At 55.3% G+C, this 27944-nt stretch overlaps 1 protein-coding gene across 7 annotated transcripts in view; it reads left to right on the top strand.

The window, feature by feature from the left end:
* CDH23 (cadherin related 23) overlaps positions 1 to 27944 on the top strand; it is a 400055-nt gene that overhangs the window by 260414 nt on the left and 111697 nt on the right. For all 7 annotated transcript variants that reach the window (XM_047702753.1, XM_047702755.1, XM_047702760.1 and 4 more), the window contains 8 exons: positions 7620 to 7684; positions 9364 to 9601; positions 10987 to 11092; positions 13248 to 13375; positions 17953 to 18025; positions 19595 to 19711; positions 23343 to 23455; positions 24650 to 24757. In XM_047702753.1, coding sequence (XP_047558709.1) covers positions 7620 to 7684; positions 9364 to 9601; positions 10987 to 11092; positions 13248 to 13375; positions 17953 to 18025; positions 19595 to 19711; positions 23343 to 23455; positions 24650 to 24757 — 948 coding nt within the window. The remainder of the gene's footprint in view (positions 1 to 7619; positions 7685 to 9363; positions 9602 to 10986; positions 11093 to 13247; positions 13376 to 17952; positions 18026 to 19594; positions 19712 to 23342; positions 23456 to 24649; positions 24758 to 27944) is intronic.

Genomic DNA, 27944 nt, shown 5'->3' on the forward strand with positions numbered 1-27944 from the left:
TCCGTGGAGCTGTTTAAAAATGCATTCTCCCATGTAAATTTCTGCTCCATCAATCCTTATGACATGTCAAACATTGCTATTGTTTCCTGAACAAATTGTACCGTGTGCCCTTCTCTGCAGATATGTGCACGGGAGCAGAACTGCTCGCCGGCACCCGCCGCCTGCCGCCATTGCCGGGACCCAGGGCTGCTGGGGAGGCAGCTGGGCCCGCCTTGCTTCAGAGCAGAAGCCCCGTGCGGGGTGTCTGGGCGAGCATGCGTGACCGGGGTGCGGGCGCTGGCTCGGAGTGATTGAGTGAGTGCCTGCTGCCAGCCCACAGGGAAGGGCACACAGGTGGCGGGGAAGGGGTGTGGAGGGGCCCCAGGGACTGTAACTAGGGTGGGGGGGGAGTGCAAGTGTGTGAGATTGTGTATGGGATGGGTTTCACCTGGGCCAAACAGAGAGAAAAATCTCTATGGGAGGCAGGAGAACAGGCATATTTGGGAGGCTGCTGGAGCCACAGGGAAAGGAAGAGAGACAGGGTGTGTGTGTGTGTGTGTGAGAGAGAGAGAGAGAGAGAGAAGGAGGGAGGGAAGGGTGGGGAAGCGTGAGGACACAGGAGGAGAGAGGATACAAGGACAGGACATTCAGGCTATAGAGAAGGGTAGACAGGCTGTTTGAAACTGTGAGAGGAGGGCGTCTGTCCCTAGGGAGGGATCAGCGCTGTCAGAATATGGCAGCTCCTGGGGCACCTGGGTGGCTCAGTGGGTTAAAAACTCTGCCTTTGGCTCAGGTCATGATCCTGGGGTCCTGGGATGGAGCCCTGCATTGGGCTCTCTGCTCAGCAGGGAGCCTGCTTTCTCTTCTCTCTCTCTGCCTGCCTCTCTGCTTACTTGTGATCTCTGTCAATTAAGTAAAATCCTTAAAAAAAAAAAAAAAAATACAAGAATATGGCAACTCCCAGTGGGTGGCAGTTCAGAGGGAGACCCTGGAGAAGGCCAGAGCAGGCAGGAGTCAGCTTGGGGCCTAAGGCCCAGCGTCCGTGATGGGCCTCTGCAAGGCTATTAAGAGGGACAGTAGAGAGGTGTAGACGTATGTGATGGGGGCAGTGTGTCGGCAAGACAGGCCCTTGGTCCAGAACAAAGGAACGGAAGAGGGTGGGAGATGGTGACAGCTCATCATGAAAATAGGCTGAGTCAGAAGGGAGCCCTTAGGACAGGCCCAGGAGAGGGCAGGACCTGACCACTTGTGAAGCGGTGGGGTCCTGGGAGTGAGTGTGAGATGTCTTGATGAGCTGGGCTGGGTACAGAGCCCTGGCATACAAGTTAAAGGGAGCGCTGTATCTGGGGGGTGCTGGGTGAAGAGATCTGGGTGTGTTGGGAAGGGTGCCCACAGCCGGTTAGGCTGCCCTAACTTTAGCAGGTGACAGCCTCTCCCAGTCTAGGTCCTGAGCCACATGCACATACCAAGACCAAGCTTGGCCAGGGGTGGGGGTTCTTATTTGAGGGCAAGGGTCTTGGCTGAGGGTCTGCCTCCTGGGAAACCACAACCAGAGACGCCTGCTTCCTCTGCTTGTGGGCATGGCCAGAGGTGCCAGAGCCTACCCCTTCCAGGCAGAGGCTGGGGCAGAGCCATTATGGCTAGAAGGAGACTGCCTATTGGGACTCATCTGGCTTCTAGAGGGCAAGGACAGTGACCTGGTAGAGGCACCCTTGATCTCATGGCTGAACTCTCCAACTGCAGGAAGACACCTCTCCCCTAGCTCCACCTACAGGGGCAGGCGGGGAGGGGAGTGGTTACTAGCACAGGTGAGCTCATATCTTGTACTGTAGTCATTTGACCTTGAACAAGTTGATTGACCTCTCTAAGCCTCAGTTCCATCTGTAAAATGGGGATAATGTTCTAGTCCCCCTACCACCAGGGTAGGGCTGTCAGGAAGATGGAATGAAATAAGATGGGGGAAACTCTGGGCACGGTGCATTGTTCACAGATGTACTCGAAGGGAGATGGCACGGGGCACCATCTTACCCTCCCTTTGCCCCATAGCCAAAAAAGGATGGGCATTTCCAACTCAGACCTGGCCAGTCTGGAAATCTGGCCATTTCTCCACTGTAGGCTCACCTTGTCTTAACCTTTGGAATTTCCCCCACCATGCGTATTTATTTTTTTCCTTTTTGTCAGCAGAAGAAAATTACACTTCTGCCAGTATTGTCCATCACGGAAATAAGCACTCGCGATGCAATTATAAAGGCCCAAATGAGGGAATTAGTTTTGCTGGTAATGCCAGTGTTAGGGAGAATCAGAGGAGATGTCTTATAAATCAGGCACTGGACAGCAGCCAGTCCCAGCCCCGCCCTCTCCCCATGTGCCAGTGGTGGGGACAGCTGCTGACTCTGCCTGGGGGCCCTTCTTCCTAGACTGCCCACAATGGTGCTAGAGAAGGCCGGTGCTCAGAGCTGTCTCTGAGCTCCGTGCCAGGGGTTGGGCGCTTCTCCCCAGGAGCTCCCAAAGGCTTCTCAGTGTCCAGCCAGTGACTGTCCCATAGACACCAAACACACTTATTAGTCTAAAATTACTAAAATTACCAAATTTAAAATTACTAAAAAACACACTCATTAGTGTAAAATAACCCCATCGCCTGCTAACCCCTTTTCTGCTTTATTCTCATCACAGTGGTTAGCATTGTCTGAAATTATGTTCTTTAGTAATTTCTCCCCTGCATTTTCGTCATCTTCCCTTCCCATCCGTAAGTCACATTCCAGCAAGGGCATTGGTGTCCGTGTAGCTGTGACTCCAATGCCTGGTACAATCACTGGCATGGGAAGATCCCAGAAAATATTTACTGATTATACGACTAAGGGTCTGGTCACTATCTTCATGAAGGTTCTCTCCATGGTGTACCAGGTGTCCTCCATCTCGCCCTCTAGACCCACTCTGCCCCTTCCCACATCCTCTGCTCATGTCCCTGTTCGGAGCACAACAGAGGACACAAACATGAGTAAGATACAGACTTCTCTGGCAAGGGGCAGACGCAGGGCATACACGGGCAATTTTCAGAAAAGGCCAATTTTTCTCCATATTCCAAAAGAGGTACAGCCAAGGGCTCCCAGGTCAAGAACAGTGAACCGTCAGGGAACTCCTTCCATGACCAGGCATTTGGGGTGGTTCCTGAGGGCTGGGTTGGAGTTTGGATGGCAGTTACAGAATGAAGGGGTGTGGTGCAATCAGGCCATGAGAACCCAGAACAGCCCAGTGCATCGTGGAGAGGTGGGTATAAGAGTGCTGAAGCTAGGGGCACCTGGGTGGCTTAGTTGTTAAGCGTCTGCCTTTGGCTCGGGTTATGGTCCTGGGATTGAGTGTCCTGTTGGGCTCCTTGCTTGGCGGAAAGCCTGTGTCTCCCTCTCCCACTCCCCCTGCTTGTGTTCCCTCTCTCGCTGTGTGTCTATCAGATAAATAAAAATCTTTAATTAAAAAAAAAGAGTTGCAAAGCTAGCCAGGCCTTGACACCAGGGTGCTGGTCTGGATTTAATTTGGCAACAATGGGGAGCCACTGAAGGTTTTTGAGCAGAGGAAGATCATGTTAGCCATTGTTTTTGACTTCTGGCCCTTGGGTAGGCAGTAAAGCATTACCAGTGTATATCTGGGGGTAAGATTCTAGCCCTGGGGGATGCTAGTGGGTATGCAGAGACATCAGAGGGGAGATCTAGAACCCTGGTTTAGCATTTCTTGGAATTCCCAGGGTATGGTATGAGAGCTGGCCATCTGGGCCTCCCCTCTGCTGTCTTGGCAAACCTGCTGCCATCCCCCAGCACTAGAATCTAACCCACAGGCACACACTGATATACTTCACTGCTTACTGAGACTGGTCCTAAAGGACCCAGGGGCAAGAAGCCAACACCAATGGCTAACACAACAGGAGAGAGGGTGTTCCTGGCACGAGGAGTACATGTGGCCTCTGTGCAGATCCTGGTTACTCCCCAGCCCCTCCTTCCTAAAGCAGGCCCAAGGGTCGCTGTTTGGCACGGGATGTGTTTCAGGGGCTCAGGCACAAAGCAGGGCTTGGGAAGGAGGCTGATTGAAAAGTGCATGAGAAAGGGGCTGAGGGGACAGGCCCCAGCAGCGCCCTCCACTGGGCCGGCCAGCGTGGCAGAGCTGCACTTCGGCTGCCACGGGACCCAGAGGTGCTAAGTGGTTTTAGACACGGATGTGGAGGCCAGCTCTGCCACTTAGCAGTGGAGAGCTCTTGGGCACCTTTCCTAAGGAAGATCCTGTCTGCTTCCTCGTTTGGGAAAGGCAAGGAGCAGGGGTGGTAGCAGTACTCAGCTCACAGGGCTGGGCTGGAATGAAATCCAGGGGCAGGAATGCATGTTGCAACTGCATGGATGTAGAGGTCAATGTAGAGGACAGAGATCGTGAGCACCCCCCCGCAACCTGTGTGGGTGCCATGACCCCACCGTGTCCCCCAGGGAGCCACAGCCGGGAGGGAGGAAACACAGCCGCTGACAGCTTCCTCTCTGCAGCATCTTCAGGGCTGGGAGTCTTTCCTGAAGGGCGGAGCCCAAACCCAGCCTTGGAGAGCCAAGGAGGACAGAAAGGGGTGAGCCAGGCAGGGGAGGAAGGAAGCGGTCCAGGCAGACGGGAGCAGATGGGCTGTGCCAGTCTGGGCCAGAGCCGCACGTGGTCTGGCCTGGGTCAGCGACGAGGCTGGAGCCGGCATCAGGGGCCCAGAGGGCAGGGCCACGAGTGTGTGTGGAAGAGAAGGGACTCTCCCCTCAGGGCACTGGGGAGCCCAGAAGGGCCTTCGGCAGGGCCGAAGTGATGGGATTTGCTGTCTCCTCCCAGGCACGGAGCTCTTGACCCAGGCCCCCTGCCGCGGGCACTGGCCTTAGCACCCTGGCGGGGCCCTCCGTGTGGGCGCCAGCTGCCCCCGTCATGGCAGGGCCCCAGAAGCAGCTTTTCATCTTCTTCTGATTCTGCTTCATGTATTTGAAAGATGGAAGTTCTCCCTCTCCTCTTCACTGGGCATACATATTTCATACGGTCATTAGACGGCGGCACTAAAGGACTCACAAATCTTCCCCAGTCAGCATCAGCAGCGTGGGTGGGCAGCGGGAGGCCTCAGAGGAAGGGGTCACTCTGGGAGCCATGGCAGTGCCCAGCCCGCTGGGGGAAGACACAGAGATGGGGGTTGGGGGCTTGGAGGCCAGAGTCTGCCCGGGGAGAGAAGACCAGCCCATCTTGTCACCCAATTTCCCTGGACCTCAGCTGTGAAAGGGCTGGACAAGGGGACCTCTGGGTTCCTTCCTGCCCTACCAGTCTGAGTGCCATTCCACAGGGCACCCAGCTATGAAGGGCTTTGTCCCTAGGGCCAGAAACTCCCCCCTTATGATTTGATGGGGCACTCGGTTCCTGCATGTCCTAGCCCTCTCTTCCTCTCCTCCTGATCCCCTCCACATGTCCTAGCTGTTCTCTCGGGTCCCTGGCCCCTTTTCTCAGCTCCTTTTGCTCCCTCCCCTTTGAATCTCCTCTCTTCCCTGGCTTTGTCCCACCTCTCCACCCCCTTCTTCCTAGAACTTGTTCATTCCTTTTCCAAGCATTCATTCAGCAGCTGCTCTGTGCCCGGCACTAGGTGGTGGGAGGGAGCCTGGCAGGTGTGGCTTTGCCTCTGTTGCTCCCCCAGACCCTTTCCTCTGACCCACCAGGATGCTGAGGCCTGAGGGGGGTGACATTTGGTCACACAGTGATCTCACTGTTGGCACTGTCCTGGAACTGGGGACTCTAGGCCACACTGACACCTCACCAAGGAGCCTGAGGGTATCACCAGGCCAAGCCTCACTTACAGGAGTTGACTACGGCCACACGTGGTGATGATGATCAGTGGGGCAAAAGGGAACTTAGGGGCTCCTCCCTGCTTCTCTGGTCCCTGGAAGGGGAGGAGGGAAGCAGGCTTATCCTGAGGAGCTTTGTCTAGGTTCTTCCGAGAGCAAGCTCCCTTCTCGGTTCAGAGCAGTAACACATGGAGGCCAAGGGCATGGCAAGACAGCACTGGCTTCAAATCCCTGCGAAGCCTTTGGGGAGCTCTTTACCTTCTCTGTGCCTCAGTTTCCTTGACTGTGAGTTGGATGCCGTGCTGATAATAGGACCTACGTTGCAGGGTGATTACGAAAATGTGGGACAAGTGCAAGGTGCTCCGTAAATGATGGTTGTGGTGAGGAGTGGCTCAGAGAGAGGGTCTGTCTGGGAAGCAGTCCTGCATAGGAGGGTGGCTTCCATGGCTCAACGTCGTCTTTGTCCCTTATTAGACACGCATCCCTGAGAACCTGTGCTGTGCTCGGAGCCTGACTGAACAGGAGGCCTCACACAGTCTTCCAGAATGCAGACAGTGAGCACGTTGAATGGGACTTGGGCACAAGAGGCTGCCCCCAGCCCCAGAAATGGCCTCTTTCTGGATAACCAGGTTTCCTAGATAACCGAGTTCTGAACCCTTTGGGTCTAAACATTTTTTTTTCACTTGGATCATTTGGTGTAGAAATACATTATTCACTCTTCGGCCTTCTTTGACTAAGTATACTGAACACAAATTTTTCTCAAACATTCAGGTCTATCATAAAGAACATGGAATTCAATAGATTTCACAGAATCCAGGAACTTGCAGGAGAACCTCAAAAAATACATGATACAAAGATATGGAGGGCAGGGAAAATAGAGGTTGGTAAGAGGGTATCAACTTTCAGCTATAAGATGAATGGGGTCTGAGGAGCTAATGTATAAGATGACCACTGTTGATAACGCTGTATTGTAGAACTGAAATTTGCTAAGAGAGGAGAACTTCGTGTTCTCACCAAAAAAAAAAAAAAAAAAAAAGGTAAGTAAGGGAGGTGATGGATGTGTTAATTAACTCAGTGGGGGACATCCTTTTATAGCGAACATGTATATCAAATCATCACGTCGTACACTTCAGATGTGTTACCATTTTATTTGTCTGTTATACCTCACTAAAGCTAAAATAAAAGTAATGAAACATTTTCATTAGTAGAAACTCTGTCAAATCACAGTCTTATCGAGAAGCCCCGAATGTAAGGCAGATGTCCACAAGGTCAGCCCAAGGCCTTTGCTCTGGCATCTGGTGGCAGCAGCAGGCTGCCCGGCTACAGGGCAGTGAGTTGCCTGGGAACGGAGCAGAGTCCCAGTGCCCAGCACACAGTGCGTGCTTAATAGGGAACGGATGGTGGGGCGCCTGGGTGTCTCAGTGGGTTAAGCCTCTGCCTTCGGCTCAATCATGGTTTCAGGGTCCTGGGATCGAGCCCCGCATCAGGCTCTCTGCTCAGCAGGGAGCCTGCTTCCCGCCCCCCCCCCCCCGCCTGCCTCTCTGCCTACTTGTGATCTCTCTCTCTCTCTCTCTCTGTCAAATGAATAAATAAAATCTTAAAAAAAAAATAGGGAACGGATGAGTGAATGAATGGTGTCATTTCACCTATACTGTGGACTACGGCGGAGCCGAGAATGAGGCAGAAGCCAGAAGTCCCACCCCCAAAAGCTGAACCTCTGCTGAAATCACGGGCCGGCTGTGGACATTTCCCGGGGAGATCAGGAGCCTCGCTGGGGCCGGCAGCAATGACTTCTTGTTCTGACTTTTGCAGGCAACAGACAATGACGTGGGCACCTTCGGCGAAGTCAACTACTTCTTCAGCGATGACCCTGACCGGTAAGACCCTGCCCCAGCGCCCCCCACCCCATGCTACCCCAGCAGTGGCACTCCACTATTCACAAAGTTCCGGAAACTTCTCAGTGCCCAGGGAGGCCAGGGAGGGTTTGGTGCCGCCATGGCTAACACACTCAGCAGGGAGGGAGTCAGAACCCATGGGAGTCCCTGCCGGCATGGCCGTCGCCGTGGCACAGTCGTGGCCAAATCCTCTAAACTCTCAGAGGGATCATCTTTCTGACCCTTGAAAGAAAAAAGACCCTGACATCTTTCAAACCCTTTAGCTTTGGGGATGAAGCAGCTCAGGAACACGAGTGACAGTACCCAGCGAAGGCCGTAGCAGCTGCAGCTCCCATCTGGGAACCCTTGCTGTGTGTTGCTCGGTGCCCAGAGCTTTCCACACGTGATCCGATCTCATCCCCCCAAGTGCTAGAGGAACTCAGCACCAGGCACTGTTAGCATCTGCTCTTTGCAGAGGCAGAAACTCAGAGAGGCTGAGACATTTGCCCAAAGTCACACAGCCAGTAAGCTCTGGGGCCCAGTGCCTGCACGTGGTCTTCACCACTGGGATACATGGCCTCCAGCATCCCTCAGCCACTGAGGGGGTGGGGGTAACTCGCCTCACCACCAGGCTGCTGCCAGCCTCGCCCTGTCACCCACTGTGGCTTTGGGCCATCTCTTTCCTCGTCCTTAGTTAAGCAGAAGGGGAAACCCTCTCGTTTTTAATGATCAAAACCAAGTGGAAGTTAGAGAGCAGGTCTGAGGCATCTGGATGCTCGGCAGGATGAGGAAGATGGGCTGTCAGCTTGCGGTCCGGGCCCTGGCTGGCTTCGGGGGCACTCAGGAAGAGACAGATTGTTAGCCGTCCGGCCTTCCTCTGCCACTCTAGGTGGGGCAGGAGGAGGGCAGGAAGGAGCCAGCAACAGGAGGCATGCACAGGGCATCTCTGTCCCTCTGGGCCCCCGTGTCCACACGGCCTCGTGCTGGTCAACTTGGGTTTCCTCATCCCTTCCTGTCTTCTTCCCTGGTCCTAGAGCCAGGACCTTCCAGGCTCAGAGGACCAGATCTGGGCATACAGGTGTCAACTTCCGACTCAAGGGAGGCTCCTGAGGGACTGTTTAGAGGAGGAGGCTAGAGGGATGGTCTCGCTGGACCTCGCTTCTCCCCAGGAGACACATACCAGGCTCTTAGCCAGGGCTCCACCCTGGGGCAGAAGAGAAGGGCTCTCTCCCGAGAGATGACCCATGACCTCTTCCCCTAGCTGGACGCTTTACCACCTGCCTAGAACATTTAAGAGCCAAAGCATCTGGAATGGCAGAATTTCTGACCGTCCTTGTTCTCCAGCATCTGAATGTGGACAGTAGGCGGAAACTCCTGTTCACGCAGGAGGAGGGTCGTTCTGCCGAGTTCCCTCTGACGAAATCAACCTGCTCCTGCCCTTTCAGTACCGGGCTATTCCCCACCCCCGTGTGGTCCTCCACCCCTGCCTACCACCTCCCACCCTACTCTGCGTTAGAAACAGACACTCTTCTGAGTCAGGGCAAGTGAAGAGAGGGCAGACTTCTGACTTTATTTCTGTTATGCCTTCGGGCAAGGACAGGCTGGTAAATACAGGCCTTATCTTTGAGCTGCTTGACTTTACGCCTGGGGCCCTTTCTCTCCCCCTGTCCCGCCTGACACAGGTTCTCTCTGGACAAGGACACCGGACTCATCATGCTCATTGCCAGACTGGACTACGAGCTCATCCAGCGCTTCACCTTGACAATCATCGCCCGGGATGGGGGTGGTGAGGAGACCACAGGCCGGGTCAGGATCAACGTGTTGGATGTCAACGACAACGTGCCTACCTTCCAGAAGGATGCCTATGTGGGGGCCCTGAGGGAGAACGAGCCTTCTGTCACCCAGCTGGTGCGGCTCCGGGTAAGAAGCCAGAACGTCCTGCCACCCAGCCTCCCTCCTGTACTCCCCTCGGCAGCCTCGGCCTGCCCACCGCCCTGTGGAAGCTGCAGCGAGAGACACCAACCCGCCATCCACAAAGAACTCAGCCCCAATTTGCATCAGGCGTCTGAGCTTTCCCTGGTGTCCCTGGTAACCAAGTGGGGCAAGTGTCTGGGTCAGCTTAAATTTCAGGTCACCATTCAGCAAAGGGATGTCCCCCCCTCCCTTGGCAAATGGCAAGCAGGATCTCCACTTGGGACCCCGTACTCCCAATGTCCTCCTGCAGTGAGTTCCCCCCACACAGAGTAACTCTGACCAGAGACTTTTTTTTTTTAAGATTTTATTTATTTGACAGAGAGATCAAAGGTAGGCAGAGAGAATGGGGAAAGCAGGCTCCCCACTGAGCAGAAAGCCCGATGCAGGGCTCGATCCCAGTACCCTGGGATCATGACCTGAGCCGAAGGCAGAGGCTTTAACCCACTGAGCCACCCAGGCACCCCAGACCAGAGACTTCTTGATGTCCTCACTCCCCTTCCCCACTGTGCCCACCCAGAGTGACAGGACCCAGAGCCTCCCTTTAGAGCTGGATTCTGAAGTGGGCAGGAGGAAAGGCAAGGGACCAGGGGTGGGCACGGGGGGTTGCAGAGAAGGCAGAACCCGCACCCCCATGCCGTCCCACCCCACTCGGCTCCCGGTACACCAGAGCAGTGGGAGCCCCTTGGAGCCTCTCTAGGAGCAGAGACCTCTGAAAAGAAGCTAATTAATTCAGTCACCCCAGAGAGAAAGAGGGATCTCTGACCTCATTCCAGGGCATCCACCCCACCTTGTATTCGTGTAGTATACATTTATTTGACACCTACTGTGTGCCAAAAATTGTGCTGGACTGTAGGTACACAGGAGCCATCGAGAAGTGTAAGTTTCCTGCTGGCACAGAGCTGACAGTCTGAGGGAGGCAGGCAGAAATCAAACAGGAAGCCACGGCTGGGTGTGGAGGGACTAAGGAGGCACACAGCGCAGGGCCTACCTGATCCAGAGGTCAGCGAGGGCCCTCTGTGGTTGGGCTGCTCAAGCTGAGACCAAAGGGTCTATAAGATGGTCGTGCCAGGGATGGTGGCACCCCTCTCATCCTCAGGGTAAGCCCCGGGCTTCCCCCTTTCCCCTAGGCCTCCAGCAGACCCTCTAGATTCCCACACTACATGAGGTGTGTCTGTGGGGAGCCAGAGAGTGGCCTCTGGCTGAGGGACAAGGAGGGCCTGGATCTCCCAAAGCAGGAGACCCTGAAGGGACCATCCCTCCCCTCCCACCTGCCCTCTTCCAGCCCCAGCCCCTGAGGGCTCATGGGCCCTGTCTGCGCTCTTCCCCCCCAGGCAACTGATGAGGACTCCCCTCCCAACAACCAGATCACCTACAGCATCGTCAACGCTTCCGCCTTTGGCAGCTACTTCGACATCAGCGTGTATGAGGGCTATGGAGGTATTTGTGCTGGTTCGAGGGGCCGCCCGGGAAGGAGGGGCGGCGGGCCAGAGCAGGGCGGCGCACCCATGATGCTCTTGGGGGCGAGGGGGGAGGCGGTGTCAGTCACCCCAGAAGGCCATCAGGAGGGGCGTGGCTATCTGTCTCCCAGACACCCTGGACAAGCCAGGGAGCTGCTCCATAGCCCATCAGCCAGGGTGAGGGACACAGGCCTGGGATCGCCCTTCTGTAGGAACAGCTCCATCTTTCTCTGGGTCTCAGGCCATGGGCAGCTCCGCATCTGATATCACCACAGTCTGCAGGGCCCCTCATTCTTACCCTGGCTGCCTGGCCAGGTCCGTGAGGTAGAGGCTTGTTGGCTGTGCCTCCCGATGCTCTGGGCCCACTTCAGCGGCCTCACAGGCAGTGACCACTCCCTGCTGGGCTCAGGCACAGTCCCAGACTCTGGGCCTCACCCTGACAGCCCTCCTGGGACTCCTGATCCCCAGAACCCAGGCAGGGAGTAGCAGCAGCAGCCTTCAGCTCCAAGATCTTGAGACAGCCTTGTTTCTCAGAGGAGGGGCAACAAAGGCCCAGAGACAGTGAGTGACTTGCCCGAGGTCACACAGCAGAGGGGCCAGCGACAGACACACATGTGATCTGGCTCTGGGTTGCTGCTCCAGCCTCTTCCTTCAGCATGTCTGTCTCCACACCAGAACCCAGCCTCTCTGAGACCCTTGACACTCTCCCCTTATCGGTCACTCCCATGTCTTTGCTGAGTCTGTTCCTTCTGCCAGGAAAACCCTTCCTCTCTGTCTCTTTGCTCTGCCTTCCTTTGGCCTTAGGCTGGTCATTTGGACATCTCCTCCTGTGGGAAGCTTCCCAAATGCTTGAAGATGGCATAGGTGACCCCAAGGCAGAACGGATGCACTCTGGGTGACTCTGAGTCCAGCACTCCCTCCTCCTGTACCCCGCAGTCAGGTCAGGGAGACGAGGTCACGGAAACTGCGGTCCTCACTCCAGATGCTACAGCCCAATGTTCTCTCTAAAATCTATGCCCCGCCCCCTCAAAGACCTGAAGTGTCTTTGCCCACTGGCACACCCCAGCCTCTTCGTAGCTAGACCCTCCCTTAGGTTTTATATTACTAAAGCAAAGCTTTTACTTCCATTTTGCGTGTAGAAAGTGGTGATTTCATATTGTCATAATGCCCCAGCAGACCACCTATGCCCCCCACGTGGGAGCCCATATGCCTTCCCTCTCCAAGCAGGAGAGTACCTGTGGGAGAGTTCAGGCATGTGCCGCAGTGGGGACATCAGAAGGCGGCATCTCTCAGCTGCCCCTGGATCCCCCTCACTTCTGCCTGCCTCTGGCTTTAGGGCTGTCTTTACCCCCCTTCAAGCAAGGTTCTGCTGAGAGTAAAATTGGCCACACCTGAGGGTCCCCCCAAGGGGGTCAGCAGTGCCCAGAGCAGGCTGCTGGACAGGATGGGCATGGAGAGCCCACGGGGTAAAGGGAGGAGGCATGGGAGGGAAGGAGAGAGAGGAGAGAGGCCATGGGAGGGATCAGGCAGGGCCAGAGAGACTGAGGAAGGAGCTGCCATCTGCACCACACTGTCGGCATCACCCCAGCAGCCCTGAGGCTGGGCAGTGAGTGGATGAGCTTTCTGCATATCTGGAGGGAGAACTGGTAGAAGACCAAACTAGAGAGCCAGAGGCATGACCCTGCCCTCCGAGAGGCTTCCAGGCTGATGGAGAGTGCCGGATAAGTGGGTGAGACAGACAGACAGATGAGCAGGCAATAGCACCTACTGGGGAAGAGCCTGGGCTCTGGATTCAGGGAAACACAGGCTGAAGCCCCGCCTCTAACACGGTGCTGGCTGTGTGACTTTGGCGAAGTTACTGAGCCTCTCTGAGCTTGGTTTCCTCACCTGTAAAGCAGTGGTTACATTACCACCAAGACAGTCAACACCAGCTGTGCTCAGCATTGTGCCTCACCAAAGTTAAGACCACGAGGCTCCAGGAATTCAGAGCCGGTGGTGGTGTGGGGGGCAGGGAATGAGGCAGAGCTGGCCAGCCTGTGCCAGCCACAGCCTCTCTGCCCAAAGGAGACCCCTGGCTGGCTGGGCATCTAAAGTCTGCTTATAGGAGGCCTGGGGCCATGTTCCTGTCATTTCAGTGATCAGCGTGAGCCGTCCCCTGGATTACGAGCAGATACCCAACGGGCTGATTTACCTGACGGTCATGGCCAAGGACGCTGGCAACCCCCCTCTGAACAGCACTGTCCCTGTCACCATCGAGGTGTTTGTAAGTACCCGGGGTGCTGGTCTTGCCCTTTCAAGTGAGTGAGTGTTGGGCTTACCTTCCCAGGGTAAAGGGTGGTGAGTGTTGGGCGCCCTGCCTGAACCCAGTGGTGTCAGACTGTGTCCCTACATCCTTGGCGTCCCTGCAGCTCGGGGAGTCACTCAGCAGACTGTCCTGCAAACTTCTGCCATCACTGAACCGCCAAGCTGCCCCCTAGCTCAGCCAGGAAGGCCAGGCCCTGGGATGTGAGAAAATCACAGCTCAGGATGCCCGCTGGTGGGGAACAGGAACTGGGGCTCAAGCAGGAGGAAATGTCATGGGATTCCCTCGTGTAGAGCCATGCTTTGTGAAGTTGAAGGGAAATTACAGGGAGGTCATCTCTCTCCTGTCTCTTTCTCTCTATATATCCCCCTCTTCCTTTTCTCTTTCCTTTGTCCATTCCTCTGAAGATCTAAAGGGGCCTGAAACCCAACCACAGCTGGTCTGACATGAATATCAAACACACGTTAGTGCTCTCCGTGTCTGAAATTATCAGTCACTGAATCCATCTCCACGCCAGTTCATTTGCCCCGTGCTGCCCCACTAGCGATCCCAGGGATGCAGATCGTGGTCTGAAGGGGGCACCAGTGGCCTTTCCCCACTGTGTATGCGCAAGCATCCCCCTCCCCAACCCCCATCTCATAAAGGTTGCTGCCTGCAGGAGCCATGAGTGTGTGTTGGCGGAAGAGTTAGTGCATTTCAGACTCCAGGAAGATTAGATCAGATGGACAGGTTAGGAGATACACTGTGATCTGACGTGCGCTCTGCAAAATCTCCCGTGCAGAAGTGCTGGATGACCTTCCTGTCCCAGATGGCTTCACCAGTAGCTTCTGGTGCTGCCCCACACCTGGCTTTACCAAGCCTCATCCTCTCAACCCAGAGCAGAGGCCCAAGGGCCAGCTGCCTGGTGGGATGGTCCTTCTCTGGGCAGGGAACCCTACTCGCTTGCTCCCTAGGGTGGGCTGGCAGTGATGAGGTGGAGGGTGACGCCTTGGGGGGAGCCCTGCATGTGGGCAGCCAGGAGCAGGATCTAGGGGTGGCATCAGAGGGTGAGGCTGTGAAGAACCAGCAAAGGGAAAAGCATAGTCTGGGGTCCCTCGCAGGTTTCAGGGAGTGGTAGGAGGCTGCGGGGAGGGGCGGCCAGGAAAGAGGAGATCCACAGAACCCTAAACACTCACGGCCTGCCTTTACCCACAGCCCCCCACTTTGAAGCACCAGGGCAGGCGGGCACCAAAGAAGCAGAATGCATTCCTTGTCAATTATGACCCCGTTCTTGAGTTCCTTCTCCATGTGCCCCAACCCTAGTTTACCCATCTTGATTAAACTCAGCCCCCAAAGCACCCCAGTCCTGGTCACACTCCCAAGCTCGAGCGACCCACCATTTTCAACTGGTTGGTATTGTCCGCTCAGACATGGTGACTTTTCCCAGTGAGCAAGGTGCAGAGGCAGGGGGTGGGAGGGAACAGCAGTGTCTGTGAAACCTGCCCCCTCCTCGAGGAATGAAGGAAGGAACAGAGTTTGGGAGGCGTATGGCTCTGAGACCCAGCTCTGCCACCCTCTAACTCTATGACCTGGGGTCCTAAACTCTCTGTCTTTCTCAACCTCAGTCTCTTCATCTGCAAAATGGAGATAATCATGGTACTACGTCATGGTATTGTCATGAGGCTTGAGATCACGCAGGTGGCTCTTGACACCTGTTATGTTGGCTGTCGTCGCAGCTGGTAGGATGGTCGTGCATACCGTCAGCAGCATCTGTGCTCCCGGCTATCTCTGGTACCAATGGGAATTTCCGAGAACTCAGGCAGACAGAGAAGATACACTCTCAGTTTGGGGGAAGCGGATGAGGGAGAGGGTGAGAATAGGGGAGGAGTCAGAAAATAAGTTGAGGTGATCTACACCAGCCCAGGGATGGACAGGCAGAGTTGGCCACGTGGAAATTAAAACTTTCCCAATCCCATTCCACAGATGAGGCAAAATATAGTAGGTCCAGGATCCCCAGGGCCTTCCTCTCTCTCTGGCTAATAAGCGGCACTTGGGTTTGCTGCCAGTCCTGGTGAGGTAGGATTGGAATCCTGACCTGACTCCTGAGTTCACATCCTTTCCAGTATACTCCTAGGCCCGAAGCCTCGGAAATCCCTAGCTGCATGCGATTGAAGTCACTATACCTCACAGTTTGCGTGGATCTCCTGGAGATCTTAAAATCTTATTTAGTGGACCTAAGCAGGGGCCGAGGCTCTGCATTCCCAGCGAAGTCCAGGCAATGTGGACGCTTCAGGTCAGGGGACCACACTTTGAGGAGCAAGGCCTTCCAAGGTCGTCCTCGATGGGATCTTGAAACCCAGGGACTGCCCCAAACCCCAGCTTCCCCACCGGTGGCTCAATTAAGGAACCCAGAAAGGGCCTCTTCCTCCTTTCACCTCGGCTTCTCCGGGGGGAGCCCAAGCAAACAGGAAGAGGGTGGCCAAGGAGCCAAACGAAACTTTCATTCACTGTGAATAAAAGAGGAGTCCACAGCCTTCGCCTCCCTCCCTGAAGCCAGACAGCAGGGTCTCCGTGTGCAGGGTTGGGTGGGGGCAGGGATCCACTAGGCCTGGAGCTACTTGAGCTGAGCAGAAAGGGTCATTTTCAAATTCCCTCAAAGCTGTCCTGCAGACCAGCAAGGGCCCCACAGTTTCCCTCCAGGTGTGCTCTGGCCCTGACAGCGGGGAAGGGTGGGGCGGGGGTTCTGGCAACAAAGACAGGAGCCACCTTGGCCGTGAGGGACCATACTCCCTCAAGCAGGGCTTTGGGGTGGTGTAGTCACTAGTCACTTTTGTCTAAGGACCACACTTGAAAAGGTCATCGCCCTTGGGTTGATTTTGCACATGGGTGATTTTTAAGTAGCTGTCACTTGTCTAAGCTGCCTCCTCCATCCACCAAAGGGATTTTCTCTCAACTGGGGGCGAAGATGAGAGATGAGAAGTTCACAGCAGCGTCTCTGGCACTGGTTGGGGGTGGGGCGAGGCAGATCAGGGCGGGAGGCTCCTGGAGGAGAAAGGGGGGCGCCAGGTGATTCCTTTTCACCCACTGCTTGTTGGTTTTTAATAAAGAAGTCAAACTTGGTTTGTAGATTTCCCATTAGGGGACAATAAGCTTTTGTAGAGGGAGCCGCTGAATTAGAACTAATAGCGAATGCAGTGCCAGGATCCAGGGAAATATCACCGCTAATAAGTTTCTGCCTCATGCTCTGTCACTGACATTCTCGGTGCCGTCTCGCGCAGCCAAGCGGAAGGCTTAAATATATACATATTTGGGGCATTGGCGCCTGCACTGGGGGGATGCCCCGGCATGCTGTTGGGGCACTGGATGGCAGGCGAGCCTTCACACCGCCAGTTCTCCGAGGCAGGGGGGTGGGGGGGAAGTGCTGCACAGCCCAGAGCCCGGGGACAGGCTGGGGAAGAAGAAGAGCCGCATTCCTTTCTGGGTACCCGCAGTCTGCAGTTCCGGCAGGATGAGGTTCTCGAAAGTTCTGAGGTGTGGACAGCCAGCTGTCATGCCTGTCTCGCTTTCATTGCTGCTCGGGTATAAGTGATGCTAGCAAAGGGGGCTTCTAGGGAAGTCTGCCCCTCAAGGAGCTCCCAGGTCCGTGAGGGAAGTCTGTGCTGTGAACACTGCAGCCAGGAGACTACCCGGGGGCCACCACGCCCAAGGCTCCCAGGGGAAGGGGAAAGGCTCAGAGTCAGGGGGCTTGGGGGCTTCCTCCAAGAGGTCGATAGAAAGAAATTCACATTGAGTGCTTACAAAAAGCAGTGGGTGAGGACCAGAGTCTTGGAGGGCGTAGAGATCATCCGGAGCGTGGAAGAGGGAGACAGAGGAGCAGGGGGAGAAGGAGGAGGCCAAGTCTGGGCCGGTTCAGCCCCTCGGCCTTCACCAGCTCCTGGCCACTGTGTCACCGAGGCTGGTCTCTGGTGGAGGCAGGACAGGACGAGGGACTGCTGGAGAACCAGACATGGCAGGCTCCGGGCCAGGCTTTGCCCCAGTGGGTGGAGGAGCCGCTCTTGTTCCTACCTGGGCAGAGGGGCCTGGAATCCGGGCTCTGGAAACCAGGAACTTTAGGTCCAGATGTTCCTTTCTCCCTTTCCTTCTGGTGGGAAGGGTCTTAGAACCTTCCATCGCCATCTTAGAGCTGCTGGGAGGGAAGTTTCAAGCAGGCATCCCCAGCATGGAGGGTGCTGAGCTGAGCAGAACAGGAGTAAAGCTTGTAGATGCGCTCAAAAACCAATGGGAGAGAAGGAAGCTGAGAGTTCTAGGCAACCCGACCGCTGCCTTCCTTTTCCATCTTCCTGGCTCTTACATGTCTCCCCAAGGCCAATCCTCCCTCCCCAAACTGTAGCCCAGCCAGGGGAGCACCCGCCACCCCCATGACACCCCACCTGGCTCTGGTTATACATCAAAGCCAAAGCTCCTCTGTGCCAGCCGCCCCCCTCCCCAGCCTCCCCTCGGGCAGCCAACCAGCCCTGCTGGCCTCCCTGGCTCTGAAAACCTGTTTCCCTTCCATCCAGGATGAGAACGACAACCCGCCCACCTTCAGCAAGCCTGCCTACTTCGTCTCCGTGGTGGAGAACATCATGGCAGGTACAGGCCCGGGTGGGGGGAGGCTGTGGAGGCAGGAGGCCAGCGGACACACCCATGACAAGTCTAGTCATCTGCCAGCCAGCGGCTGTTTGCAGAGTACCCACTATGTACAGGCACTGTGCTGGGTGCTTGGTCCCCACTCTCCTTCAGCTGCTCTCCAGCAGGGGAGAGAACGGTCAGCGATCAGTCACAGAACAAGCTTGATTAAGTGAACATGTGCAGAGAGGACTGAATCATGTTGTGAGGCCAGGCTGGCTGTGTTCCTATGTGAGAAATAGAAGGGGATGCTCATCTCGTGGCCATGAATTTGGTGGCAGGGTCCAGCTTGCAGACCCGGGACCCCCAGCTCCACATTCAGATTCCCCGGGGACCCGCTCTGTCCTGGGGGCAGGCTGATAGCTCACCCTTACATCTAGAGTGGACTGTTCTGGTGGGGGAAACCCCCAGGTGAGGAATTGTTGCTATATCTTGAGGGTGACCTTCTGTGGCACCATGGGGCCTTCTCAGGAGAGTCTCTAGATACGTTCCTGGTGTCTGAGGACTTCCTGGGTGGGTCCCAGGCTGGGCCCAACCCACCCTTCCCTGTCCCGTCAGGCATCCCCAGGAGAGGATCTCTCTCCTGTCCCCCTGCTCAGGGTAAGACTGGGGAGCCAAGGCCTCATACTCCCTGGAAGGTGCCAGAAAGACCTGTCTGTCTCATTAGCCCCCTGCCTGGCCCCTTAGACCACTGGGACTCCCGCTTCATTCACACAAGAGTAACTCCCGTGTGTGGCTCAGTGAGAGCTGCCGTGGGCCTGCACCCTGCTTGTCCCCAGGGTCCTCACCAACAGCCCCATAAGCTGGCTTTCCAGGTGGACCCATTTTATAGAGGAGGAAGCTGAGGCTTAGTTGCCAGAAGGTCCTCTGGGATTCCAGCCTGGGTGCCATGACTCTGAAAGGCCACACACTGAATCTCCTCAGCGTGGCCATTAGGTGGCAGTGGGAGACAACTGGAGGGCTGGACCCCACAACCTGGAGTGGCCTTGGGACAGGCCGCTTTCAGGGTCTCTAGCAAGGGCCACTGGAAAGGCTGGTCCCCTGACCCAGGGTTTCACAGAAACAGACATGATGGCGAGGGCCTTAACTAGATATTAAAGAGAAAATAAAAGCCCTTATAAATTTCCCTTTGTGAATAAGATGAAACAAGACCAAAATTGAATACAATAAACGTGGAATAATTTAATATAGGGCTTCATTTCTTTTTGACTCAAAGTCAAAGATGGTCCATCTGAGTGTATTTTCTCTGGTGAGCTGCCAGATGGAGGTGGGGGAGAGCAGTGGAAGGTTCCCTAGGGGTGGGGGATGGGCAAGAGCAGCAGGTGTAATCCCCACCAGGCTCTGGGACCCCCTCCCATGGAGCCTTGTCCCCACGCAGCCTAGGGAGCTCTGGGGGTTGAGCCCACTCCCCTGGGTGCCCCAGTGGCAGGTTTCCTGCCTCCTGAAGGCTGGTCAGCAGGAGGTCCCAGGTCCTGCTCCCAGGGCCTCAAGCCACAAGCCTAGGTTGAACATTTCCCGTTTGTCTCCCGGAAGGAGCCACGGTGCTGTTCCTGAATGCCACAGACCTGGACCGCTCCCGAGAGTACGGTCAGGAGTCCATCATCTACTCCTTGGAGGGGTCCTCCCAGTTTCGGATCAACGCCCGCTCAGGTGAGCGCCGTGGCCCCATCCTCTGCGCCTCGGGCTGACTCCCCATGCCTGGCCCTGGGTCTGCCCCTGAGCCAGGGTCTCCCTCCCTTCCCCAGGAAGCCCTCAACTGAAGCATGCCAGCTTTGAGCACCTGGTTTTATCCCTGACATATGAACTAGAGTGTGATTAGTGATCTTACCCCCGCCCCCAAACTGGAACATGAATGTGTCCCCAGAGGATGTCTTTCAATGGCAAAGAGCCCTGTTATGTTTAGCATGTGTTCCATTTTGCAAACAGGTGGCTAACATGCCACCCTACAGGCATCTCTTAAGCCTCCACATTCCCCTCCCTCAGCTGCTGACCCAGTTCTTGAACCCTGGTTCCTCTTCTTAACACAGCATATGCCTTGGTTTTCCCCCCCTGCACAATGAGGATGTTCGTTTTAGGGGTGGGGTGTGGAGCCCGTGAGTTGTTACAGGGAACACTCCTAGAGTTGTCCCTGGCACGCAGCAGGTGCTAACACGGTGACATCTTCCTCATCGTTGTCTTTCGTCTTTTCACCCAAGGGCCCCCTGGTGAGTCCCTGGCCCCCTGCTCAGTCCACGGAGCTCTCAGCTTTCTTCCCCCTTCTCCATGTGCCTCCCTCCAGATCCTTCTCCCCTGAAGCTGGGTGGGAAGGGGGAGGGGAAAAAAAAAAAAAAACAACAAAAACAGGAGACTCCTGGTCACAAGCTGGGAAGGAATATGAGACCCCTGGACATTCATTCACGTTCATTCAGTGTCAGTGGGGGCCTGCTCTCCGGCAGGTGCTGGGTTCTGGGGCACAGAATGGAATTAGACATGGCCTGCCTCCATAGCGGTTCCCATGCTACTTAGTGGTCATGCAAGGCCCCCCACTTCTAAATACCCATTTTTATATTAGGTAAGGGCACTGAAGGTACCAAGCAGGCCCACCCTGAAATCTGAGTGGCCCAAGACAACAGAAATCCTGACCCACCCAGCTTTCCAATGCCATATTCAGTGGACAGCCTTGAGCATGGTGATTCTGGGACCCAGGCACCTTCCATGTTGTGCTCCAAGGTCACTGGCAGGGGAAGAGAGCCTGGAGTTCTATCTGAGATGTGTATGGGCCAGGACTGGAGGTGACAGACGTCACTTTGGCTCACATCCTCTTGGCCAGAGCCAGCAATAGCCCCACCTACATGGAAGGCAGCCTGGGGAAGTTGTCTCTGGCCTCACAGCCCCTGTGCAGCGACAGTCTAGCCTGGGAAAGAGAGCAGGGGTCTGGTGGACACTGGCCAGCCCTGCTACAGGGGCTGGAGGAGGCTTTAAGTCTTCCTGTAACCCATACCCCTTACCATCCAAGTCTGCTTTCAGGCTTTCTTTGATCCCCTTTTCCTGGAAGCGAGGGGAGCAGAACGTACTGACATGTACAAGGCGAGACCTGTCCAGGGCCGTCCTGAGCCTCTCGCTCCACCTCTGACACAATGGGGGCCTTGTTCCCTGCTCTCAGGAGCATCTGCCCTCAGCGAGCCCGCATTTCCATGGGGCTCAGAATAATACCATTCATGGGCATTAGCCAGGGGCTCAGACAGCGTCATGCCTGTCTATCACCTTCACCGTTCTCGGGCAGGTACCAGCATGGCCCTGAGTTTCCAGGTGGTGGAACTGGTGCATAGGACAGGTGAAGCAACTTGACTGAGGACTTGGAAAATCTGAATTTCAGACCCCGGAGCCCAGGCTTTAAGTGCTGCATGATATAAGCCACGTTAGACCCATGAGTGGGGTGGGCGCTCTGACCTTTCAGCACCCAGCTGCCTCCCCAGCCAGGGACCACATCTCCACCCTGGGGCCTTTAATAATGACATAGACATTTTCTTGCTGCCTTAACATGACTCTTTCAGCTGGGAAGGCATAAGTGTTTTCCTCCGAGCTCCTCGGTCAAATTAGCCAGGCCTGCTCCACAAAGGTGGCCTTAATTGGATCTAATTTCCCAGACAGGAGGAGCCATCTATCATGCCGACAAGTTCATGTTTAAAACTTTTTAGAGATTAATTTCTTCCTCACCCTGCCAATTAATTGACACCACCCCAGCATGGAACATGGCCTGGCGGGCCGACCTTTGCCTGTCTTTTGTTTCTGGCCTTAGCGCCTTTGCTGCCCGGTCCCCACTCCCAGCTCAGCCCCGTGCAGGTCAGAGGACAGACCAGTGTGGCAGGGAGGGAAAGGTGAGACCATCTGGTCCAGCTCCCTTGTTTTATGGTAGAATAAACCAAGCACAGAGAAGTTGAGTAACTCGCCTCAGGGGGTACAGTTCAGGCAAGGGGGGTAAAAAAACAAAAGCAAAAAAATGGACGGTGTACAGTCCCTGCCTTGGGGAATTCTCACAGTCTGGAGAAGGCGATAAGCATTTCCCACGTGCTGGGAGCTTTATCCGTAGCTCTGTTAATTATTTAATCTTCGTAAGAGCTCTGGTTGGAAGGCATAGTAATTTCCATTGTACAGATGAGAAAACTGAGGCTCGAAGAAATTAAGTAACTTTTCCAAGGCCAAACATGTAGAAAGGGCCATAATTGGAATTCGGATCTGGGTCTCACTGTCCTCAAAGCATAGCTCTCTGCCGTGGCCCAGGTCAGAGGTAAATGGTCTGCCTACCACCACGGGCAGGCTGGCAGGGACCAGCTCACACCTGCTTCTGAGAGCCAACTTCAAGCATCTCCTCCACTCCTGGTTCCAGGCCATCAAGTCAGCAGCTTGCCGTGGCCCTGGTGGGAGTCTTTACACCATGGAAATCAGCAAATGCTTTTTTTTTTTTTTTTTTTTTTGCTTCCTTTGGGGATCCGGTTATCAAACACCAGCACACCACTCCACACGTGACCAGGGTGACCTCTGTGTTTCGGTTACACCAAAATACAAAGAAAAGCCAAAAACAGGCTGATTAGTGGTCAGTTTTAAGTGTTTGTAGTTAATGGAATTCCTTGTTTGTACACTAAAAGAAACCTTGAGGTAATAGAATCATGTTACAAGATCATGAGGAAATTATTTTATAACTATTGTCAATGCATTATGGGCTGATTAATGAATAATGAGTCAGAACACGTGTAAAACACATCCTATGTTTCAGGGTCATATCTGTTTCTCTGTGACTGTCTGTGAATAAACAGTGCCACGCACCGTTCTGAGCCTTCTATGATGTTGACCCCATTAATGCCCCGACAGCCCTCTGAAGTAATTCCTATTACTTTTCCCTTCTGACCAGGGGAGGAAACTGAGGCACAGAGGATTTAAGTAACAAGTCTCAAGGGACAGAAGATCATGTCAGAAGTCTAAAAAAGAGGTCTCTTGTGACCGAGCTTGAGGCCAGGGTGCTCCCGTTGTAGTCCCCAACCCCTAACCCTGTCACCCGCCATGCTGTCCCCCACGCAAAGATATTTCTTCATCAGGGGCTTATGCTGCCACCTCGGGCATTCCGGTTTCCGGGGGCATGGGTGCTCCCCCCTCTCCCCTCCAGGGCACCATCTCACACCCCCAGCACGTGCACACACGCGGAGACACACACAGGCACACCTACTACCAGATCATGCAAATAACGCTCACGCTCTCCTTCCTTCCCTGCTGTCTCCCTGGCCCACCCCATGCCTCCGTCCCACAGGCGAAATCACCACCACCTCCCTGCTTGACCGTGAGACCAAATCTGAATACATCCTCATCGTGAGAGCCGTGGACGGGGGCGTGGGCCACAATCAGAAAACCGGCATCGCCACTGTGAGTGCCCACCGCTCCCGTGCCCCCTGCTCCCCCACCTGCCACCCGGGTGCTGCTCCCTAGCCCATCTGCAGGTCGCACCTGTGTCCTGATGCAGTGCGAGTCAGGGGAGGGTGGCAGACGCCAACTTGCTGTCAGCCAGGGTCAACCCTGGGACCACTGCAGCTAGGGGGACGAAAGGCATGCCCTCCTGGGACATGGGGGACTCAGGAGGAACAGGTGTCTTTCCTTGTCCCTAAAAGACCAGCTGGGTAAGTAGGAGCTCGGGGCTCCTACAAGGAGCAGTATTTCTGCCAGAAAGGGTGGCTCCAAACAGAAAGCAGGGTCCCTAACCCTGGTGCTAAGAAACGATGCCTAGGCTTCCCTACCGTGAGTAAGTAGGACCCGTCAAGGCCCAGAGCCCCCAGCCAAGGCCTTGCTGTCCCACCAAGGTGCCTCAGGTATAGGAAGCTAGAGAAAGGATATCTGAGGGTCCTGACTGAGCTCTGGGCTGCAGAGGAGACAGGGGGCCCCGGGGGGTGTGGGGAGTAAGAGGCAGGAAGCCCCCTATGGGAGAGGAAGTAGGAAAACCCGCTAACAGGTCCCTCTGGCCACCTCCCCTCCTTCATCCTGCTTGCTTTCTCTGACTCTCCCTCAGGAGTCATCCCTGACTTTTCTGCCTGGCCCTCACCCTACCCACAGCAGCTGTGCCCCATTCCTGCCCGGCCAGAGGGGTGGGGGGTCAGTATCGCTTGGCCAGGGACTTGGCAGAAAAATCCCCAGAACCCCATTCCGTCCTGGGAGGCCCCTGCTAATAGGATTCTGAGCCGTATAAATAATTTACCTGGGTGGCAGGTGAGCAGGGAAATTGCTTGGCTCGTAGCTGAGACTGAATCTCAACCCTGACCCTGTCCATCCCCTTCTGCCAAGCCTGGGATGGGTGAGAGAGGTCCCCAGTTACAGGAAGAATTTCAGGGGTCATTGCATTCATCATGCTTCCTGATGGGACAGCACCTGAACTCTCTCCTCCTGGGGGGACCTGGATTCCTCCTGTGCTAGAAAGCCCAGGCCCTGCCCCAAGGCCCCCAAAGTAGATGGAGCCCATGGATTTCCTGCTGAGATGCCCCATAGGCCCCTGAGTATGACCTCTCCTGGGACCCGTCCCCGCACAGCTCAGCCGGGTGCCTCCCTCTCTGCCCCTCGTGGTCCCCGCAGGTGAACATCACCCTCCTGGACATCAACGACAACCACCCCACCTGGAAGGATGCCCCCTACTACATCAACCTGGTGGAGATGACCCCTCCAGACTCTGATGTGACCACGGTAAGTGGTGGTGGGACAGCAGAATGCCAGGCAGCCCTTCTCAGGGCGTCTGCCATGCCGGCCCATGAGGGACCGACAGGCTTCCTGCTTCCCTCGGAGCCAGCCCATGGAGCAGACTTCCAGAAGCTCTCTTACATGGCGGAAGGTAGTCAGGGGCTGTGGAAAAGCCCTCACCCCGTCCTCAGAGGCAGTGGGCTGCTTCGGGCTTTGTCAGAGGGAGCACAGGCTGCTGAGGGACAGGGTCCAGGCAGCTAAGCTGGTTCAGCTCGTCACCACGCTTGCCGAGACCCCGGGACTCGGTCTGTGCCCACAGGAGAGCTCCCGCCCTCCCCTAGCAAGGCACCAGCCACCTCCTCAAGTCACACAACATAGGTTCTGTCCCCCCCACCTTAACTTCCCTGCTTCTGTTCTCCACAGGCAGGCCCCAGTGGGGTGTTTGAAGTTTGCCCAGGGATTTTCTGGCCTGGAATATTCCAGGTTGGCCCAGGCCCCTGGATGCACTGTGTGCAGGGATAGGACTTGGAGTGGGGAGCAAGGGAGACGTGGCCAAAGTCTCAGGAGTCTGGACGGGAGCCAGCATCCTGGGAAAGATGAGGAAAGCCAGGGCTGGGCACCCCACTTGATCGGCTCTGGGGTTCGCATCTGTGAGGTGGTATCCTCCCCATTTGGCTTCATTTGAGGTGGTTTATCCCCAGGGTCCAGCCCCATAGCCACTCAGCCAGCCGAGACAGGCATGAACCTCATAGTTGGTGGTAACCCACCATATCGAATGCCAGCACTGTGCTGGGCACTGCCCGAGGCCTTCCCCGGAATTCTCTCTCACCCTCGTAATGACCTCATGGGGCAGGTGGACTCATGACTACTGTCGTACTACAGAGGAAACGGAGTCTTGGAGTTTGAGGGGTCTGGCCAAGGTCCCAGAGCTAGTCAGAGATTGTGTCAGGATGTGAGCCTAGGTCTGTCTGACTTGGAAACTGCCTGGCCCAGCCCTCCATCTCTGCTGGCCCAGGGTGCCGTGGCAGGAGGCTCAGGTCCTGAGAGAGTGTGGGTGGGATGGGAGAAGGGAGGGAAAATTTCACATCAAGCTCCACAGGAAGGCTGTCCCACTCTGGTGAGGCCTAGCCTCCCCATCTGGACCCCTCACCAACCACAGCCAACCGGGACAGAGTCTAGAAGGGGAGGATGTCAGCCTTGAAGGAAGCTTCTTGTCCTCCTTTCCCTATCTGAATGACTCTCTGCTGGTGGTTGGGCCCCCCTTCCAGAGATTCCAATAGGGCCCGGGTCAGGGATCTGGAATCGGGTTTTTTGCAGGCCCCGTGGGAAGGTTCTTTTAAGCAAGGGGCCGATTGTGGAAATCACTACCTTAGGCCAGTTCCTTAGCCCTCTCTGGGGCTTGAGATGGTGTGGGTGCTCTCTACTGCCATCTCGTGGGCACTTGGGCTCTAGCCAACAACTCCAGCCTGGGATCCCAAAAGAGCTTCCCTCAGAACACCTCTCTGGTCATCTCCTACCTTTGCTTTATGTCTCTGCAAAAATCCTTCCGAGGGAACTGAGGCACAGGTGAGACAGGTGTCCCTGGGAGAAAGTGGCTGCGTGGGCCACCAGCCCGGGGAGGCCATTTTTGAAGAATCCACCTGCCAAAGGGGTTTGCTGGACTGGGACTGCACTTGGCCTTGGGCATTTTCCAGGACCTGGTCCCCCGTGACCCTCTCCAGGTCTCCAGCCTTCCTCACAGCTTTCTGAGCCATTAGCAGGTGGGGACAACGGGCTGGAGGCCTGCTACCCAGGGCCGTGTCACTCTCCAGCAAACTCAGCAGACCTTCTTTGGGCACCTGCCATGTGCCAGGCCCCAAGTTCGCCAAGCTCGGAAGTAGAGAGAGCAGCAAGGCTCCCCTCCATTTCCAGGGAGCTTCCTGTTACTTTTCTGGAACCCACCACTGGTTCCCATCTCACCCTGTGTTAAAGACGCATTTCTTACCAGGTAGGTAAGAACTTTACCTCTGGGGAGATGGACGTGTGAACGCACCACTCGGTAAGGGCTTAGCATGGCCATTCCTCCCCTGGGGTGGGGCAGCTACAGGGTGGGGACCCCCAAGTATTTGTGCCTGAGACCTGAAAACAAAATGTCATGACTCAAGTTCAAACAAAAAAATGACCAAATCAAAATTAAGAACCTATTCTATCAAACATCTACCAAATATATTATGACGATTAGGTTTTGAAAAAATTCCATTGCATTTAAGGACAAGTTGTAGGTTAGATCTTCTAGAATTCTTAAGAATTTTCAGAATTCTCTGGAATTCCCAGGTATGTGTGAATGGTGGCCAGGAAACCAGAAATCAAGAAGCCCGTACATTAGTCCAATTTGTCATGGCAGAGTAATTTCAAAAGGAATAGTCATAAAGTCTGGTTAAATTTTATGATTTGTAGGCATTTATATGTGGGTATGCTGTATTACCACTGGGGACTCCATGAGGCCTTCTAAGGCCACACAGTGGCCCTGGGTGAGGTAAGAGCTATGGCTGAGATGGAGAAAGGGAGTTAGGGGGGCAGCTGACCCAGAGGTGATGTCAAGGAGGAGGTCATGTTTGCATAGGGGCTGCCCCCCTCCTGACACCTCGTCCCACCACTCTTCCCACACTCAGTCCCCCCACCACACACGCTGGCCTCTCAGCCTCCCAAACCCAAAAACTCTTCCTCCCCTCAGAGCCTCTGTGCAAGCCCTTCCCTCCCCGCCGACCCAGGAGAGCATTCCTCTCCCTCTGCCCCCCACCCCTGCTTTTCTCAGGGCTGCCTCTTTCTCCTCTACCTGCCCCAGCCTAAAATGCCACTTCCTCAGAGAAGCCCTCCCTGACCACCCTGCCTTATGAGGCTCTGTCTGCTCTCTTCACTGTTTCTTCCGGAGCTGATCCCACATCTGTGTTTTATTTCTTTATTAGGTTGCTAGCTCATTCAGAGGCAGTGTAGCTTAGTGATTAAGCAGGCAGCCTCTGATCCCAGAATGTCAAGGGTCTAATCCCAGCCACGTTCCTTTCCAGCTCTGTGACCTTTGGCAAGTCACCACACCTTTCTGTGCTCTGATTTTTTTTTTTTTAAGATTATTTATTTGACACGGCGGGTGGGGGCCACAAGCACGGGGAGTGGGAGAGAGAAGCAGGTTCTCTGCTGAGTAGGGAGCCCGATGCAG

Source organism: Lutra lutra, chromosome 14, assembly GCF_902655055.1.
Source record: "Lutra lutra chromosome 14, mLutLut1.2, whole genome shotgun sequence".
NCBI classification, from domain to species: domain Eukaryota; kingdom Metazoa; phylum Chordata; class Mammalia; order Carnivora; family Mustelidae; genus Lutra; species Lutra lutra.